Source organism: Falco peregrinus, chromosome 3, assembly GCF_023634155.1.
Source record: "Falco peregrinus isolate bFalPer1 chromosome 3, bFalPer1.pri, whole genome shotgun sequence".
Lineage (NCBI taxonomy): Eukaryota > Metazoa > Chordata > Aves > Falconiformes > Falconidae > Falco > Falco peregrinus.
Window position 1 is genome coordinate 47236198 of NC_073723.1, and position 20231 is coordinate 47256428.

The 20231-nt window shown below is 41.6% G+C and overlaps 1 protein-coding gene across 10 annotated transcripts in view; it reads right to left on the reverse strand.

Annotated features, from left to right (window-relative positions):
* Positions 1-6463: 6463 nt before the first annotated feature.
* Positions 6464-20231, reverse strand: part of FAM110B (family with sequence similarity 110 member B) — a 116029-nt gene continuing 102261 nt past the window's right edge. For all 10 annotated transcript variants that reach the window (XM_055799257.1, XM_055799250.1, XM_055799255.1 and 7 more), the window contains one exon: positions 6464-10803. In XM_055799257.1, the coding sequence (XP_055655232.1) occupies positions 9389-10501 (1113 nt within the window). In that variant the 5' untranslated portion in view covers positions 10502-10803 and the 3' untranslated portion in view covers positions 6464-9388. The remainder of the gene's footprint in view (positions 10804-20231) is intronic.

The following is a 20231-nucleotide window of genomic DNA, read 5'->3' on the forward strand; positions in this document are numbered from 1 at the left end:
GCCTGGCTTGGTAAAGTTCATCCCTCCTTCCAGTGCACACAGCCTTCCCCACTCCTGGCATGTTGTGCTGTATCCCAGAAGAAGCTGATACAGCTGCAGGACTTTATCGCTGCTGAAGTCACACCGGCTCTTTCATTCAGCCAGCCAGACGGACCGCTGACTTCTGCCCAGTATCTACTGAATCCGAGTGCTCTGCCATGATTTCAACCATGTGAAACGCTATTTTTTATTCAGCAAAACACGTGGCCAAGAAACCCCTTTCCATACGCTTTCAACACATTCCACAATTTCATTACACATCTGTTCACTCAGCAGCCCCCTGAAAACCCAGCGTGTCCCTGAGCATCAGCTCTGTGTGGCACTTGCATGGGAATGAGTCCATTAGAAAAATCTCTAATTCCACACCACAGCTGTCTTTAGGTATTAAACCACACACATCCCAGAGCCTCAGCAGCGCAGGAGTGTCCTGCCCGTGGTGGGGGGTTGGCCAGAACATGTCCCCAAAGCGCCCCCCTTGCTCCCTCTTCCATAGCAGAGCTGTAAGTAAGACAACCACAGGTGAAGCATCCACCTTTCAACAGTGACCTTCCAAGGAGCCCTGAACATCTCTGAAATGGCCTCTCAGATAAATAACCTTCCACAAAGATTTTTGAGATCACAGCTGACTACTTTGCAGTTTATTGCTTAAATGTGGTTTGAGGCAGGGTAAATTTGTTTTAATATAGCACCAGTCGTACATTGCTCCTGAAACACCTCACTGGTGTTTAGAGATGAACGAAAGGGGCACCCCTGAGGCTTGTTACAAATATACACGATGGCTTATTAGTTCCCAGGTTTTCCATAAGCTGGTCATTAGCAGTTCAGTAAAAATTCAGAGAACAAATTATAATGTGTGCTACCTATGTGTGAAAAGACACAACCTGTGCTGGGCAGGTAGGTCCTGGCCTTCTCCTCACACCAGGACTAGTATTCTGTACTTCACCAAACCTCTTTCTTGCCTCATCTCACAGATCTACATCCTGTAGAAAAAAATACTTTTCATTACTTTTTTCAATACTTTTCATTAAGATAGTTCAGTGCAGATTATACAACTCTTCTGGGAGTGAACGCAGCAAAACTGAAAAATTAGTCATAGCCTAGGTGTGACAAATGCAGCTGCATGTGTGGGCAGCATCTTCTAGGAGAACCGTGGCCCAGATGGTCCTTTTCAGGTACCTGAAAGGTGCCACGGCAGAGGAATACAGTATGGGGACAAATTTCTTAGCCCAGCGAGCGGAAGAAGCTGTAGATGGGGAGTTTGAACCACCCAGGGTAGTTTCTCCTTCTACACCAAAGGATGAGACAGCGACTGTGCAGCTGCTTCCTTGTGTTCAGATCAGGGCTACGTCCTCTGGCACTCATGTCCATTAGGTCTCAGGGGCCTGACACAGCCTTTGGGTAACTAATTTTACTAGGCATTATCTTGGTAAGATCCATACGCTTCTAAAAATGCCAGGCTACCATGGGACACATCTGCAAGGCAGGAAGATAAATAAAATTCAGAGAAAACACTGGCTTTTTACCCTCTGGAGCAAACCAGGCTGATGGCCCAGGCAAACAGTGGTTGCTCCATCCATGCTGCTGTGGGTCTGTCTGGAAGCGAGGAGGGATCTCTGCACACCCATGTGGTTTCCCTGCTCCTGGGGCTCCTACCTGCGGTGCCTGGAGGGCATTTCCCCTTGTGCTGCTTAAGGAGCCAGAAGAATAAGTAAGGAAGCAGTAGAAAACTAATGCACGAGATTTACAACATGGAAAAAAACCCATCCCGAAACAGGGCAAAATATTAAGCTCTGACAGTAGGTGAAATCCTGCCTTCCCCTCTTAAAATCAGTGATAAAATTCCCATTGACTTCAATGGGGCCAGAATTTGGGTATCCGGTTTTTCCCATGGTCTTTCCAGATGATGCACCCAGACATGTTTTAAAGTTTCCTTATGCCACTCTGGGGAAAATCTGTATGGTTTTATTAGGTTCTTTGGCTCTTAGGTTCTTCACTGTATGGCATTTGGGGCGCGGGGGGGGGCAACTCTGCAACTTACTGAGAAACAACAGCAAAATAAGTTAATAATAAAAACAAAAGTTACAATACAACTTCTTGCCTGCTCTCTACCTACTGAATTCAATGCTGGAGCGTTTAGTGATACAAAGCTCCAAATTTCACTCGGTCTGTAGGAAAGGATTTGAAAGGTCTTATTGGATGAACATGCTAGAAACAAAAACATGGGAAATCAAAAGTGTTATGACAACTCTTTGTTCAGAGTCCTTCAACACGAAAGAATCATAGAATCATATAATTGTTTAGGTTGGAAAAGACCTTTAAGATAATCACGTCCAACTTCTAACCTACTGCTGCCAAGCCCACCACTAAACCATGTCCCTAAATACCACGTATACATGTCTTTTAAATACCTCCAGGGGTGGTGACTCAACCACCTCCCTGGGCAGCCTGCTCCAATACCTGACAACCCTTTCGGTGAAGAAATTTTTCCCAATATCCAACCTAAACCACTCCTGGTGCAACGACATTTCCTCTTGTCCTATTGCTTGTTCCTTGGCAGAAGAGACCGACTCCCACGTTACTACAACCTCCTTCCAGGCAGCTGTAGAGACCGATAAGGTCCCCCCTGAGCCTGCTTTTCTCCAGACTAAACCACCCCAGTTCCCTCAGCTGCTCCTCATAAGCCTTGTGCTCCAGCCCCTCCACCAGCTTCGCTGCCCTTCTCTGGACATGCTCCAGCACCTCAATGTCCCTCCTGTAGAAAATTCAGCTGATGGACTCAAACCCATAAGCTTGCAGAAAGCGTTTTCAGATGAGTGAGTTTTGTGCCAGATACATGTAAGCTGATATGCTCCAAGCCATGCAAAACACAGACGAAGAAAATCAAGCCTTTGCCAAAACCTAATACTGTAATTTTCATGCAGTCAGACACATTAACTGAACCTGTGCTGTCCAGTCTTATTTGCAGGCCAACACTAATAAATAAGACTATGTTAGTTTTCTGTTGCCCCTCACAATCTATTTAAAATAAAGAAAAAAACCACCATCCTCCAAAACTTTAGTAAAATAAAGTTCATGTTCAGCTAAGAACCCTTTTATCCTACTACTTAAGCCACCCCAAATCACTGTCAGCGCATTTCTAACTGCTCCATGCTGAGAGTAGCAAAGCTTTTATGGGTCAGAACGGCAAGCCTGACTTCATAAAACATTATACTTGGAAAGCAGGTCATTTATTAAAAGATCTGTTAAAAGCTTCATTTCTTAAAAAGCAAAACTATATACCCACCTCTACATCTTGTCTGAGAGCATTTGCATACACAGATGTTGTCCCAATTTCAGCCCTGTTCTCTTTTTTTCCATCTTCTTCATTTTTTAAAATATGAGTAGCAGGCACTTACTGAATCAGTCGCACGCTTCGCCAAGCACCTTCTGCTTCCATACACTAGTTCATCCTGTCTCCCAGATGAACACACTAACATCCTTTCCCCACACGCAGGACTGAGGTGCTGGACCCACAGCCCCAGGGCTGCACGAGATGGCAGCCTGGGGATTTTACCTTCTAAACCTGCTCTTCTCTTACCACAGCGGGAAGTCTCCTGCAACGACCAGGTGAGGATAGACTTTGTCTCTTCTGGAGCTCCCACTGCCCTCTTGTTTTACGGTAGTCTTCAGGCAGCGCTCTCCGGCCGCCTGCCTGGGAACTCGGCACGCAGTGCAAGTGGTCTGGATGCCACAGGTGTGAGACACGGGTACCGTGTTGCCGAACAGCAGAAGGCAAAACAGTATCTACTGCTTGGATAGCGGGCACGTAGCATTCTCTTCACTGCAAATTGTACCACCTTTGCATGAGGTCCTCGAGCCAGCATTTTATATGGAGCCAAAGAAGTAGCAGGAGTATGTATTGGGCGACATAGAGCAGAGAAGGAAATACAAGCAATTTTGGACCAAGAGACTGATACTTCAAGATATGTTTGGTATCCTGTTCTTCAGGAGTGTTTTCAATCACTGCTTCTTCCTGAAGAACCACCTCTTGCTGCTTCATCTTGCCTGAAAATAGCATGGCATGCCAGAAAATTTTAAAATAACCCAATAAATAGATTACTATCTGTTCGGGACGTGGCAGCTCAACGGCAGCCAGGGTTACTCCGTGGAGACAGGCTGCCAGGAATATGGGGGTTGTGAAAGACGGGACAAATTGTGGGAAAGTTGCTTTGGGATGCAAGGGCATTAACGTAACTAAGGGATGAGGCTGCTTAAGAAAGGAAGATAACTGAGGAGAAGATGACGACCTTGATCATACATTTCAGAGAAGAGAAGATGAAAAAGCTAGACAAGACAAGAAAGGTGCATGCAGAAAGGAAGAATGGAAGCTGGGAAAACTCAGAAAATGCAAGACAACAAGAAGGTGGAGAAGACTTGCCGTGTCAAAAGAAGGAAATAATAAAAGCACAGACACTAGCACTCTCTTACTCTTGTCATAAGACTACCATGAAAATTACTTTAAATTTAGAAGAATGACATTTAAGAGACTACAGTTTTTGTTATATAAATGATTATTTTTCGTGACAACTAAGGGAAGAAAAAGTCACCCCTTATTATTACTGAGTTTTGATGGGCAGCCATAACCAAATTCTTAAGCGATCAAATATAAAATGTGCTTGAAGGCTGTTCATACCTATGAGGGCAAGACAGATGGTGTGGTGTAGGTGTCTCCACTTTAGATTGTACTGCACCCCAAATGGACAACAACTGAATTCTAGCAGCAATTTACTAACTGCAAAAAACACTAGGACACAGGTTTGGATCACCACTTGGGCTTCCAGGGAGAAAAATGCAAGGCATTCATGAGTTAATATTTCTGACTGAAATTTGCTTATTTAGAGGTTCACTTAACAGATGCCATCATCAGGAAATAAAAGTCCTTAGACTGAACAGACAATTTTAATGGCCTTTCCCATTAAGCTATGGGTGATATATTTCAAGGGGCAGATTATTGGAGTCTTTCTGCTGACAGCAGGTAATGTCAGATGAATTCAGAATATCAGTGAACATCTAACCCTTGGTAACAAAGATTTTAATACAGTTACATTACAATTCAGGACAAAACACCTTGACCAATTCATTCTTTTGTACGGCACAAAGGAACCTTACATTATATCTGCATTTATATTCATTGCCAAAATAGGCAACGGATCCTTACTGTTCACGGGCACAAAGCTCCAGATGCTCTTATAGTCTAAGCCTAACGTGCTCAGCTACTGGTGTGGCACCATTAATCACATAAAACATGCGTTTTATAGCCTTAGAAAACTGGAACCTCCTAGATTTATTGGCTTGACTACTCTGCACAATAAAAGTTTCTTATGAACAAGTAAGCTCTGAACATAATGTACTAAACATTACCATCCCATAATCAATAGGTATTGGGAAGACTGTTTTTAAGGTTTAGCTCTTTTCCTCTTCTCTGCACACTGAAATTATTCAGCTCTGTACTGCAGAGCTCCATTAAGCACTTTGTTTTTCATTGAATGACTGGAATCAAACGCATATGGCCTCCATGGATGGATAAACTGCTGTAAAAAGAGATAAGTCAGCAATACTGATTCACTCTGTTGTCTGAGCGTGCCTTTTGATTTTTGAATTTCTGCCAAAAGCATCAACCGTTCTGTGTTTACCCTTCAAAAGCCCTCGGTCACTCAGATGGTGCATACACTCACAGCACAGCATGCTCTCTTGCAGAAACTATTAATAAAAAAGAAAATTTCAGTACTTGTATTCATTGAATCTAAATTTGTGGCACAGATCCTACATCCCTCATGTTTCTCAACGTTGTTACTATATAATATGAAGTGATTAAAAGACCGGTTTTACTTTGCTGCCCATCTCTTTCACTCAGAGAACTGGTTTATCTCTGCACAAAGCTGTACATGGCTTTCAAAGTGTACTTTGCCACAGAATTTTCCTCTTCCTTTCCCTTCCTGGCAAGTCAAAACAACAGAACTCCCACAAACCTCTGTGGCGGTTTCTTTTGTGTCTGTGAATTCATACTAATTACTGAAGACATACTGCGTTCCTCTTCACTGCTGGGGCCAGGACTGTCAGCGCTGGGCTCAGCACCGGCTTTCACAGGATGCCAGAGACTTGCATCTCCCTCCAGATCTGCTGCTGACACGAGAGCTGTTGTTTAACCACGGAGGCTTGCTGTGCACTTTGCACCTGAGTAAATGCCTGCTGGAGACAGCAGGAACACAACCAGAACGGGTCCCTGATGAGGCGTGTGACTTGGTTACAACTCCCTGCAAATCCAACATTCGGCACTCAGGGATCTCCTAAGGCAGAGACAAACAGCTGACCCTCTCGACATGACGGATTACCTGTCTGCAAAGGCAAAATGGTTATCCCCATCTGAAAACAAAAACAGATCAGACACCAGCAAATTGGTTTTTATGCAAACGTACAGGTAATGGCAAGACTATAAATACATAAACCCTATCTGCATAAACCGTAATGAAGCGACAAATGAAGGCAATTGCTACCTGCGTGTTCAAAGCCTGGTGGGCATTTTGCAGTCTTGTGATTTCTATTACTGCAATCTCACCAGAGCTGCAAGTTCAGTTGACTGTGAAGGTCTGGGTCCTGTAAAGCCTTCTTCGTGCGCGTATTGCATGCAACAGGGAGAGTGCAGTCAGAGCCTGCGCGGTGTCAAACGTGCTGCTTAAGATCTCGGGTGAGGAAATGCTCTCTTACAGATAGCTCACAAGCCTAAAGCCCTTGTGGCATTGAAAGGAAATGAATTTGATTTCTCAAGAGCCTATGGCTTCCTAACAAACCCTGGGAAACAACTTCAGAATACTAGCATATGCTCTAATCCATTTTCTAGTTATACAGGCTTCTTTATTACTGTTTTTGGCTGACAACAGTTGAGATAGCGTGTTTGTCATAATTTTTAAAACAATTGAGAGAGAATAATGTGAGTGCATTTTTATTTTGTTTTTAACTTCTTTATTTCATTGCTGTACAGCTGCATTACACTTGGCTTGAATCCCTTAAGCATTATTTTCCTTGGCAAAATAGTCACTGAACTGAGTAGAACTTACTATTGGAAAAATATGCTTGAAAAACCAGTGTGATGTCAATGCCAACTGAAACCCATGGAGCTTTAAATGTCACAAATGTGCCTGTAGCTGAAATACACAGCTCCTCATTTTTTTGACCGAACTAGGAATGTTGCAAATCTTAGGTCGTGAAACCAACGGTAAAAACCATAGAGTAGCCTCCTGAAACTGAATGTGTGCTTTCCCCAACCCCCCCCACCCCCCCCCCGCCCCCTTGCCCCATGAACAACCATTTGGAAAACAATTATATAAAACCTGATGTAGGTTAATTCCATAGGCAACAAACGACTGTGTGGCTCTGCTTCCAGTTTTGCCTGCATGAACTGTGGCTATCAGTGAGAAGATGAGCCACAGGCTTAGAGAAAAGATAGAACCCGACTTTGTAAAACACCTTTAATATTCAAATATATAAATAAGCACTACTGAAGAATAATTCAGAAGACTGCAGTGATGCATTATGAACAGATGCTATAAACGGGAGCAGTAACATTGCTAGGTAAGGAAGAAGCAAGCTATTTTAGGAGTCTTGAAAATCTTTTCTAGTTCTTCAGACAGATCATGCTGCTATAGTTACTTTATAAAAAATTATATTCTGAAAAGCACTTCAGTAAAAGTAACCTTTTACTGAACTATTATTTAACCAAGACCTTCTACAGCACTAAAACACACTGCAATTGAGTTCCTGATATAGTTTTAAGAATGGGAGGGGTAAAAAAAGAACAAAAACCCTACCATACCTGCACCAGGAGCTATTTATTAGCATAACACTCTTCCTTTTAAAGATTTCGTAACAACTGAAGTATATACAAAGTCTTACAGCATTTACACAATAAAAAAGTTTCCTATTAGCTGATGAAGTATAAGGTAGTGCTGCAATTTACTTCAAAGCATGTATACAATAATAATGAAGCAGACCACTGTACTTTCAACTTCTCTGCTACCACACCACCACTGTCTGTTGAAATGACAGTTAAACAAACCACTGGGAAGACACAGATTGTCAAAAGATTTGTAACAGGTTGACCTGCAGCACTAACCATCATAAAGAGGAGGGATTAAAAAAAAAAAAAAAAAAAAAAATAGCAAAGCTACATACTGTCATGTTTCTACACTTTCCTAGAGCTGTAACAAACTTTCACAGCCTTAGATATAACATATGCAAGACAACATAATCACAATTTTTTTGATATAGTTCAGCTACTGAGTGTATTTACTTCTGAACAGGAGGTGTTATATTGATATGGCTGTGTGTTTCCATTTTTGTTCATTAACTGTTCAAATAGTCCTACAACAAAAATTAAAAGACAGCATGGAATTTGTAGTCATGATGTGTTTGACTAATAAAGGCATTCAATATCAGCTATAGGATCTAATCATTCCTGTCAAAAGTTTAAGACCAGGAATCTTTGAGTAAAAATCAAACCCACAACATCCTGTACCTACTCTGTTTTCATCTGTTGACTCCAACTTTGTTTAAGCTTTTCCAGCAGGGATAATACAAAATCATTAAAATGCTTACAATAACCCAAAGGCAGGACTCATTTAGTTTATGAGAGGTCAAGCAGAGTCACTGGACTACTTCTGCTGTAAAACTGAGGGAGCTTACCTAGAAAAAAGAAACCTTTACCGAACAGTCCCTTACTACAAGTAGGGATATATAGTTTAACAACGACACACAATTTAAGAGCGTAGCCTTTTAGAAGCAGTTTCATATGTACCAATAATGCACTTTCAAGAAGAGATAAGGTTGCTTTGCCTATTGTTGTATGCCTAAACCTCTTATTTTGGCCAATTCTATTTCCCCCCCCGCCCCCCCCCCCCCCCCCCCCAAGGGATCCTGTTTCAACTCAGAAACTAGTAACGTCAGTTGACAATATCTGCATTAAGACAAAAAGTGACATATATAAAATCCACAAGGAACCACATAAATACCAAAGAAGTCATATAACCCTTCCATGTAAACACTTTGATTATACCGAAGCTCTAATTAGATTCTCGTCTTAAACTTTTGGCAGATAATGTGTATGCTGAGCCACGCTTTGTAGTTAGTTATTGTTCAAGTGGAAGCCAGATCAGCTCACATGTTGACAGGCATGCAACTTGGAAACATTGCACAACAAGCAACACAAAGAGATTTGAGAAGGGTACAAGACTTCAAGTCGACTTCACAACCCTTCACAACTGAATATTCACAGACAAAGATACAGTCCTTGCTTTTTCTACGGTGGATTTTTCTCTCACACATGGGACACTTTCTGTGACTCTCTAGCTTGCTTGATGCTATATAACCACTTGATGATTCTGGCATTTCTTTCAATGGCAGAAATGCCGTATGGCACACGGTCATTGGCACTGTCATCATTTCTAAGGTCACTGTTGCTGTCCTGAGACTGTTCACAGTCTGAGCTAATCATGCTTGCACTGCGAAAGTTGAGGGATATAATATCAGAGTTAGCCCTTGCAAAGTTTTCCATCCCGAGGTTTTCAAGCTCTTCAGGATCCAGTCCGCAGTAGTTAAAGAATCGTTCAACATCTGCGTCGACACGAAAGTATCTGTCGCTCAAGTCTGATTTTGATCGCTGTAGGGAGGGTCTTCTACTAACTCCGCATCCAGACTCGACTGCCTCAATCTCTGGGGATTTCAGGGTGGTGATGGCAGCGATTTTGGGCTTTGGAGGCAGAGGTGGGGCTGAACTACTGCAGGGTATTGCTTTTAAGGGCTTTGCACTAGTTACTTTCCTAATGTCTGAGGAGCTGTGAGAGACATGCAAGAAAGTCTCAGCTGACTGATCTAGAAGCCTTCTGCTGACATTGGAGCTGCTCTCCTGCGGGCTGCTACGGCCCTGGGTGGGGTAAACTTTCAAAGACTCAGCAAACGAGTGCCGGTTCAGCTCTGTTGAATCAGCTCTGTGAGGCGGCCAGTTTCGGGGACCGTGCTTATGCCCTGAACCTGAGCTGGAGCCTTCAGAGCTGTTGATGATGTTCTTCAGAATCTCCAGTTTCAGATTTTCTCTCTGGACGCCACTCTCGGTCTTGGCATTGTTGCTGAAGACTTTCAAGGTGGGGCTCCCCAGGGCCCGCTTGGCCGCAGGACAGACCGGCGGCTTCGCTAGCACTGCCGGCTTCACAGGCTCCTGCTTGGCATTGATGACCTCCTGGCTCTTGACATATTTCGCCTTGTCGGCTTCCAGCCTCTCCACCGCACTCAGTCTTTTCGGATTAGGCTCCGCCTGCCTGCGAAAATAGTCGGGTCCTTTGTTCAGGATGCGGAGAGGAACAGCGGACGTGAAAGTCACGGCAGGGCTGACCGGCTTCACCATGCTACCTGTCGGTAGTGTTTCTGTAGGCATGTTTGGTGGTCTTTCCCCCGCAGCCGTTTTGGATTCTTCTCTGGGATCTCCTAAATGCACGGTGCAGAAACATGTACATTAAGCACAATGAATAGCCGATGAATCCTGGGATCTGAGCGTTAGCAGCAGCACCTCATCTCACAGCTCATTAAATAACACTGCGTTTCTCTTTTAAAGGCAGCCTTTGTAGGGCAAGGCCACTCGACACAAGTCCGTATTAGTCTGCTCTGCTGACTCCTTTCTTCTCGCTGAAAGATGCAGGAGTCTCGCCGCTCCCTTTGCGCTCGGCGACCGGCAGCGATCTGAAATGCAGAATAACCAACCACACGTTAGCAAGAGCGCCTGACATCAGAGCGATAGCAACAGCCGCCTCCTGGCCCTCCTCTCCATCTCCCACCACCGGACGGATGGGATGCAGCTGCCGGCACGGGGGAGGCGGCGCTCGGGGTGCCTGTGCCCTCCACTCGCCCTGCACCCCCTCTGCATCTTATAAGAAATGTGTTGCTTGCTGCTTACAGTCTGAGCTTGCATTTAACAAAACTACGCTGGAAAAGAAAAAAATAAAATACAATTAAGCCCTACCATGATACAGCCATGCATTTCTGAAGGGAGAAAGGGAAGCAAAATGTGTCAATTCAGAGACTCAGACCCACCTATCGCCCGAAGATCAATGAAAAAGCACTTTCAGACTAATATCTTTGGCTCTGATTAGTTGATTTGTGTATATATTTTATCTCTAAACCACAAATGTTTATCTCCTTATAGGCAATGTACTTTGCAAATCTAAGAAATTAAGTGTATTTTCCTTTTTTATTAAATGATCCAGAAAACTATCTGGTCTAAAAAGCAGAGAGAAAACAGACACATGTAGTGTTTTAAGTGCAATGCACACCTTTCATCATTAATCTAATATAAAAAAAAAAAACCACAACCAATTAAAAAGTAGGCAATGTCGCTAAAGCCACGGATTCTAGTTCAAAGTCTGTTTGAACATTAGTCCCCAGAGCACCGGTGCTCCAGCAGTAAAATAAAGCTTTGCAGGTTCCTGTGATCACCTTACAGGCTTAACATCAACAAAAAAAGGCTTTGGGTTTTTTTTGATGAAAGATTTTGAGAGCACACAAAAACATTCTGACTGGGTTTGAAAGAAAAGAACTTGTCTTCATGTTTAGATGTAATCATTCAAGTTTTCTACCAAGTGCTAAGTGCAAATGAAGTTTACCTTCATCTAAATTATTTTAAGATCCTATCACTTAGGATTGTCACAACAGTTTAAAATCCAACACTACGGATGACGTTACAAGTGCTGTAACAATTCTTCCCACATGAGGCACTGAAGGGCACTTATCACAGAATCTACTTTTCAAGCAGTGATTTCGCTAATGGATCTCATTTATTTTATTACTGCCCCATTAATCTGTGCTGCCCTTTTGAATATACCATTTCTCTTATCACTGTGTTCTTCAGGGAGAGAAAGAAAAGCAGCTGTTGCTTCTTCACTCATCCTAAGGAACACAGAGCAGCATCCTTCCCAGGGATGACTCGCTTTCACGTGTACTATCATCCTGCGTGTGCTCATCCATCAATACCCAACTTACTAATATAGGGTGTGCCATCAGTACATTGTTTAGAAAAAAAAAAACCCAAACAAAACGCCAAAAATTTACCTTCCAGCTAAAGATACATTAACAGTAAAAAGAAAACAACCTTGAGCACTGATTCCCAGAAATACATGATATATACATTGAATACTCTCTAAATCATCCAAGGTCAAAGCAAGCAAATAAAATATATAAATGCTATAATGAGATTATAGGAAAAAGCTGAGCTTTCTCCTGAAGGCTCACTGTCAGAAGCATTCTTCAAATATAAACTAACATTTTTAGGTGGGTGATAAACCAGACACGCATGCAGTGCAATTGAAAGGGTAGTGAAATGTTAATTAAGCTTCCCTTTCAATGTTGTTTTATAAATCCTAGTGCTAACTCCACAGTAGTTAGACTTCCTGAATTTTAACTAAATCTTTCTGAAAGAGAAAAAAAGCTCGCTTTCCTCATTTGAATCAGCATATTTATTGGTACTATTTTGAAATCAAGTATCAAATTTCCAAATGGACTGAAGGCAATTCCAACACACATCTGCACACACACATTTCTTTTCTGTACACACAAATCAAATCTTTCCATGTCGCCAGCTCAGAGCTTGATGGCTAAGTGCTTGGCAAAGTACACCACTGGTGTGTATATTTGATACTTTTGTGCAGAAATCAAATCTATGTGAGAGCAGAGGTCTTGTCAGGAGGAGGAAAAAAAACCCAGTTCTCTGTACCAAACACTGCCACCCAAATGAGTTAATACCACTTGAATAGGTGAGGCCACAGACTTCCATTTCTTCCTTGGCCACTGTCATTAAAGGCCACCATGGTCCTGCCCCAGAGGACAGCTGCCAACTCCATTCTCCTCTTGGCCAGTGGCCCCACATACCCATTACGGATCACAGCTGTGGGAACCGAGGCATCGGCCTCAAGGCTGCTTTTGGAAGTCCTTCCCCAGCACCTAACAAGTTCCTCACTCAGGACAGCCCTGGTCAATGCCAACAAGCATTGCTTAGGTGGCCAAGCATCCACACTGGCTTCAATACCACACTGAAAAGGGAAAAAAAAAAAAAATCCCACCGCACATGCACATTCATCCAGGAGAACAAAAGTGCTCGTTTGCAAGCACATATGGGGCCAAGTGCCTTGAAGTCAATAGAAATATTTTGTGACTGGCAATGAGCTTCAGGCATGCCTAGAGAGAAAAACAAAGGCCTGCTGAGGATCCAGGCTGAAACGTTCACTCAAGCCACTACAGGGAGCTGGGGAAGTAATGGGCAGATGGTTACACGGCCAGACACGGAGGCTTTGTACCTGTGGAGCTGCTGGTATAAATTAAGGTATATGCAGCTATGAAAAAGGATTAACTATATTTTTGCGTCTTGTTTAAATTGCTCCATTTCACAGAGATGCTGCATTTAAACATCACCAGAAAGTTTATTCAGTACTCTCATCTCGGACAGCTAAAAATTATTAACCAGGTACCATTAGAAAAGAAGGTGGGATGAAAGAGGGGTGGACGAAGGTAAAGTACTAATGAAACTACTTCTCCAGCATGGGCTGGCGAAGGCTGCAGCCTAATTCCGCTGCTAGCTGGGAAAGTGACTGCAATTCCTACCAGCCTCTCTGCTGTCCACAGGCACCTGAAACACAGCGGCAACACTAGAGAGCCTTGATACTTACTAATGTCATCCATAAGGAAAAAGGTTGAGCTGCTGCAGTACAGCACAGTCTCAGGAAGAGAAAATTGTGCTACTTGGTTTCCAGTTGTGAAAATCATCATTGCAGGAACAGGGGTATAGAAATGGCTTTCTTCTGGTTTAAGCTTAAACACGGCTTACGCATCTGAATTTCCTGTTGTGTGCAGCTCTGGTACCAGTTTTGCACTGCAGAAATTCAAAGGCAAATAGGTTTTCTTCACTCACTCCCAGGAAATGTATGAAATATACTCAGGGACCTTAGATGCGTTCCTTTTACTCTGTTTACATGCAAACGTCTACTCTGTAGGTGAAATTCTTCTACCGGCTGAGTTGTGTTTCTCGGGATTCACTCTGGATTTCCATTATTGCTCTTCCTTATAACAACTGCTAGATTTAAGAGATTATTTAGAGAAAAACAAAGCTAAAACCTCCTGTGCACACATTTAAACATAGTTCATTTTAATACTACGCATAGATTAATAAAACCTTTCTTAAAGTTCTTACTAAGCAAGCTCCTCTAACACCCAGCGACTGTGGCAGACCTGCTGAGTAGCGTGCAAGCTGTACAAAGGGGTAGAGGGGTTTTGTGGTTTTTAAGCTGTATTTTCAGCCAGATCTGATTTTCAGATCAGAATCTTCGATTCAGGATCCCTTTGCAATAGAGGCAGAGATCCAGAGCACTTGTGCATTTTAGGCATTGTGTTCTAATCACTCTTAGGTCTGTAAAACGTCTGCTAGAAAGTCACATTTAAATAACAGACACGCTATCTGCACAATTTAGGGTACACAATACAGCCTAGAGCAGCAATAGTTATACAACTAACATTAACTACAAATAAATCGTCTATAAAATAGTCTTTCTTTGATTTAAAGCTAGGACAGCAGGAAGAGATAAACTATGCAGAAACCTTGGAATTAGAATTCCATATATTCTAAATATGCAGGTTTTTGAAGTTTAAAAGAAATTTATGAACTGGCCCCATTCTGTAAGTATTTATTTCTAGTGCTATTACTAATAAAATGTTATTGTACAATACTCAAGTTTGGTTTTTCTCTCATACCTAAAGCTACATTCTAAACAGAGACTGAATGATGCTAACAACTGAATGACAGCAAACAACGCGCTTCCCTTCCCTGGTTCTGTGTTGCCCTGTAGCTCCTACACGTTGGCCAAGTTTCAGCCAGTCTTTGCCTAAAAGTATTCACAGAAGAGCACTACATATTCTAACAGTATTCAAGTTGCAACAAAGCAGCCAAAACCAACAGTGAAAATGTGGCCCAAATGAAATTAGTGGATTTTCTGCTCTTGACTTTGGCGAGGACATGGCTTCACCCGGCAAAGTTACAATGAAGCTCAACCTCTTAATTCATCCCTCTGGGACAGCGCATGAAGGGATTGTACAGGAGGCAGGATGAAGCAAAGCGGATAAATATAACGAAGGCTGACAGCCTTTACTTTGCTTTCCTTGATATTTAAAGGCCCGTGTCAATTTTATTTTCCAGGTGATAAAATATAACTACCACTACCTCAAGATGCACCATAAACATCACATAAATTCCAGCATAAGTAATCAACAAGTGATTGCAACAGGGCTCAAAGAGATCACAAAAAATCTGCACAGGAACACAGGACACACATGGAAAATGTCAGGCTCTGCTAACAACTAGGTGTGCCTGAGAGCTGCAGGTCCCATTATGAAGGCGCTGCTTTGTTAACAGTCCCTGCAAAACCTATAAATGAGGGCTTCACTGAGAACGACTTGCTACAGGTCTATGCACTAAGTTATACTAATACTGATCTAAGTTCTTCTGCGGGTAATTGTCATTGTAAACCTCACATCTTTATGCTACTAAGTTTAAAAATAGAGGCTAAACCTAAATAAACTCGGCTTAAACTGACGTAAGATAACCCACATCCAGACTGGCAACCATATTTCATTTTTAAAACCAATTTTAGATAAATGTGTATGGGTGTAGACTTCGTCTCACATAATATTAACTGTCAGGATAAAGCATGAAGAGATGGAATGATCTTTCAGATCTATCATGACTCAAAATACTAAGGAAAGTGCTGATTTTCAACTCTGTTCCCCCCTAACATGTGAATGAGTGAACAGTAAGTGAAAAGCAGTATCTGTTCAAGTCGACATTTAAGCCTTAAAAAGGTCTAAAAAATGTGAACTACCGTGACCTAAATCCAAGAGTGGCAGAACTATGTAGATGTGGGAAATCTCCACCAAGCGGGAAGGTAAAAACTTTGGCAAAGGTGGCCACTTTTCACTGCTGATGTATTACTTCCAACCAAAACCCCCAAACTACAACTAGTATTAACTTTGTACTAACTTGCATAGATGAATGTAAAATGGGCTAATTATGCTTTGCTTTTACATCACACTCAAAGACTTTTAAGATAAAACACTGCATAAACAAAACACAGCCAGCACATAGCACTTTCTATTTCACTGGGCAGTTTAAATGATAAGGTTTAAAGCAGAGTGCTGCCATAACCAGGAAAGCTAACACTGTTATGGGGAAATAGCTTCTGGAAAATCCGTGGTGGTACAAATGCCTGGAAAACAGGAAAGCAACTTAGCAGCTATGCTTACATACTGCCCCTCTAATGTATGCTTAGAGCTCACTGGGAGCTGGATAGCAACGCTTCTTTGAAAGAAAAATCTTCAGAAAGTATTTTGCTTCTTTTTAGTTTTGAAATCCGGTACTGTTACATTTCCTACCCAGTAGCAATAATCCACTCTCAGCGATACTTGCTTCTGGGGTAAATACTGCCTTGTAGATGCCTCCCAAACATGAAAACTCTGATTTCTTTCAAAAAGCACAGACAGCTGCACAAATGCACAGGAAAGCTTAGCAAAGAAAATTTCCCCTTTCTTCCAACTAGACAGTACAAAAACCTAAAAGTCATCTTATTATTTAGAGCAATATTACATGCTGGTTTTAAAAGCTGTAATGGAAATAAATTCTGTTTTCTTTAGACCCCTGTGTTTGTTATACTGTATTGCACTCTTTGGAATAATTTCAGTCTCTCATTTAAACAAAAGAATTAGGAAAGGGCCTAAAAAAGTATCATAAGGAATGTCACTTTTTATTACATTTGCAGCTCTAGCTTTATGTAAATATATTTCAGTGTGCATTTTATGAGAATGGTTCTCTAAACACTTTGCAAAGCTTTAGGAAACACCTTTACTGCTTGTTCATCAGCCAGTGTCAGTGGTCCCAAGTCCAAACCGCATTATTCTTTTAATTCTGCATCTCTCCATAACAATCATGATTAAATTAATAGCCTCCTCCCTACAGTAAAATCCCAATTCCCAATTTATCCTGGGTCTTGTGGTCTTAAATGGAACACTGTTCATTTCAGTTAACATCTCAAATCCGTCGTAATTCTTTACAAGTCCATTTTAAGTAACATGTATTTTAAAGCTACCCAAATCTTTGTGGTAATAGGGCCAGTAGAAACCATATGCACTAGTGAAGAAGGAAATCAAAATCTTCTATCTGCAAAAATGTGGAGATATACTTGCAAAACACCCTCCTTCTAGTACTACTACACAAAGACGCTGCCCCACTAGCAGGATTTGCAGACTCCGTAACATCAGTCACCCACGTGGCCCGCTACCACACAGCAAAGTCTGATCTTCCACCCTGCAGAGAACAACAGAAGAGCAATCAGTAATTAGTCAGCTGGGAAACAGCCCAGTAACTTTGGCAGCAGCCCTCACCAAAAAACTGATTAACTCCACTACAGAGCATACATTTTAATAGGAGTATTTTCAAAATGCTGATTCTGGGCCATTTGACATCCTGAGATAAATTAAACACAGTCCTAAACCCTTTAAATGTTTGAAAACCTGTATGAATGTTAAATCATTCTAGTGCAGCATCACCAGTGCAACTACAGGACCAGACTTGGTCTTAACTTTACACTATGGAGCGCACCCTAAAACATAAATCGCCTTGGCTTAGAGGAACTTCTGCATGTAAACTTGGAAATACTAAGAAATCAAGCCAGATTTTGATAAAGTGAAAAGTATAGATTTTTAAAATGAAAGTTTGTATTAAATGAGCAGTGTGTCTACCAGCACAACCTAGCAGTCAAAGACTGGAGGACCCATGACCAGGTGACTGGAGTCGGTTCACCTCCTTCTGTTACTGCAGCAAGCCAACATCACTTCTCTTTGAGATCTGGAACCTTGCTTCATGCAAACCTATAAAAGCAACCTCAAGCTGAGCACTCAAAACTAATGAACACTGAAACACTGGCAGATTCTGTAGGGAAACAGAGCCTCTCTGTTTACCATTTAAGTGACAGCAGCGTTCATTAAATCTTGGGAAGCTGAATTTAGACTTTATCTTGCCTTGAAGCACATGTTCCTCTGCCAGTACTTTTTTGCTTAAACTAATACGTTGAGAATCACTTCTGATCTCTTCTGTCTGGGTACAACACCCCAGCTATGTCCTGAACACCAAACCAGGTCAAAACCTGGACACTTTCCCTAACCTCCATATTTGACTTCCACTGTTCTTAGTCTCCCATATTTAACTCCCATGAAAAGGAAGTGTGAGAAATCTGGAAGGAACATGAACATGTAGGACAGGAAGGCTGTTCAGAGGAAGGGTGCATACCCTGCACATCCATGCCACCTAGCATAGGTGCAGCCCTGTTCTTGCTACTAACAGGCATGCACACAACTAAGCCTGATGGCTAATTCCCAGGCTGTAGAGGAACCAGGGATTTCCCTACACAACTTGCTCATTCACACCACCTTATCCAGCACATACCTGCTGCCCCTAAAAATGTAGTCAGGGATGATGAGGAGGATGAAGAAAACACCACTTCTGCTTGACTTGGGGGTGCGGACTGGAAGCAGCCCTACAGAGCAGATGCTCAAAGTACCAGGTTATACCATATGTAGAGGCAGATCCTTCTCCAGCACTTCTTTTCAAAGGTTTGCACTTTTAAAAAAATAAATATTTGCAATCTTTCTTTAAATTAGGAAAGAGAGAAAAAGCCCACATAGGGTACTCGGCAAGGAAATTGGGTTACTAACCTGGCTCCAGTGCAGTTAAGCAATTTCTAGCAAGTAGGGTATCTCAGCTGAAACAGGAAGACCCACTCAGTATTTGGCCAACTGGGTTCTTCCTCAGGAGGTGGGAAACTTGCCCCAGTTCAGGGACTGGAGATTTGATTCAGTCTCTCTTTTCTCAGAAGAGTGCAACAAACTCTGACCTTATGGAACTAAATGGATACCCGCTGCCAGCTTGGTTTTTTGGGAAAGAAAAAAAACTTACCAGACTCTGTCATAAGAGGTCAAAAGCCCTGAAATCTCAAGTTGCCATGTTTAGATGCTTACTTATTGAGAAAAGTTTTCTAAAACTGTTTATAATGAGAAATATATTAAAGGAACACAAAATCATAGCTATAAACCAATTTTACTTGAGAAATACCAAAAACCTGCAAATGAAACAGCTGCAGTTAGGCATTCCCTTGCAGTTACTAACCCTGCAAAACTCCAGAAATGTTCAAATACATCAAGACCCCAAGTACACAAATATAGTCCAGACAACGAGAAAAAATCCCAACAATTTATGCTGCGAAAAACCTGAAACCGTAATGAGCTATTAGAAATGGAAAAGAATGTATCACATAATTGAAATTTCCTTTTCTTTAATCTGAGATTTAATTAGTAAGAGAAACTTCTAAAAATACTCATTTTCAAAGTTTCAAAACAAAGCTTAATAGCATCTTTCTGAAGTTTCTTCTCTCTTGTGAAAATATATTTGAAAGAAATAATGCACAAGTATATGGAATATTTCTTATAATACTTCCTAAATTTTTACAACCAAGAAATCAGAAGTTCAGATAGATTATATAAATTTAAATCTTTTCTAATCTGATTTTAACAGTATACTCTTATCTCGTTATACGGAAAATTCTTTTTAATAAATCCTATACACAAACACAACCATTTTGTCTTTAGAAATAAGTATTAAAATATAGCCAATGAATGTCTTTTATGGGTATTAAGAACCTACAAGACCACCTTTAACAGGCAGTACAGCAGGAACAATTAAATAAGGAGTATGCTAAAACCAGTATCATTAGAAAAATGGTAATGGTCAGCTAATGGAGTACAATGGAGTGGCCTAATTCTGACCACTGAGAAGTCTGAGCCACTCTTCTGATTAGCTGTGGGGTCTTGTTTGTCAAAACTCTGTGTATTTAAACAGCCTTTTCTGTAACATGAGATATTAGTGCAGTAAGGTCAGCAAGGCTATTTAAAAATAATTTCTACACCATAATTGCTCTCATTTCAAAGCACTGAAACTTCACATACGTGAAATGTTGCCCATTTATTTTTACTTAAATGAACTCACTATAAAAGTTTTGACTATGTGAAAAAAAAACTCCAACAAC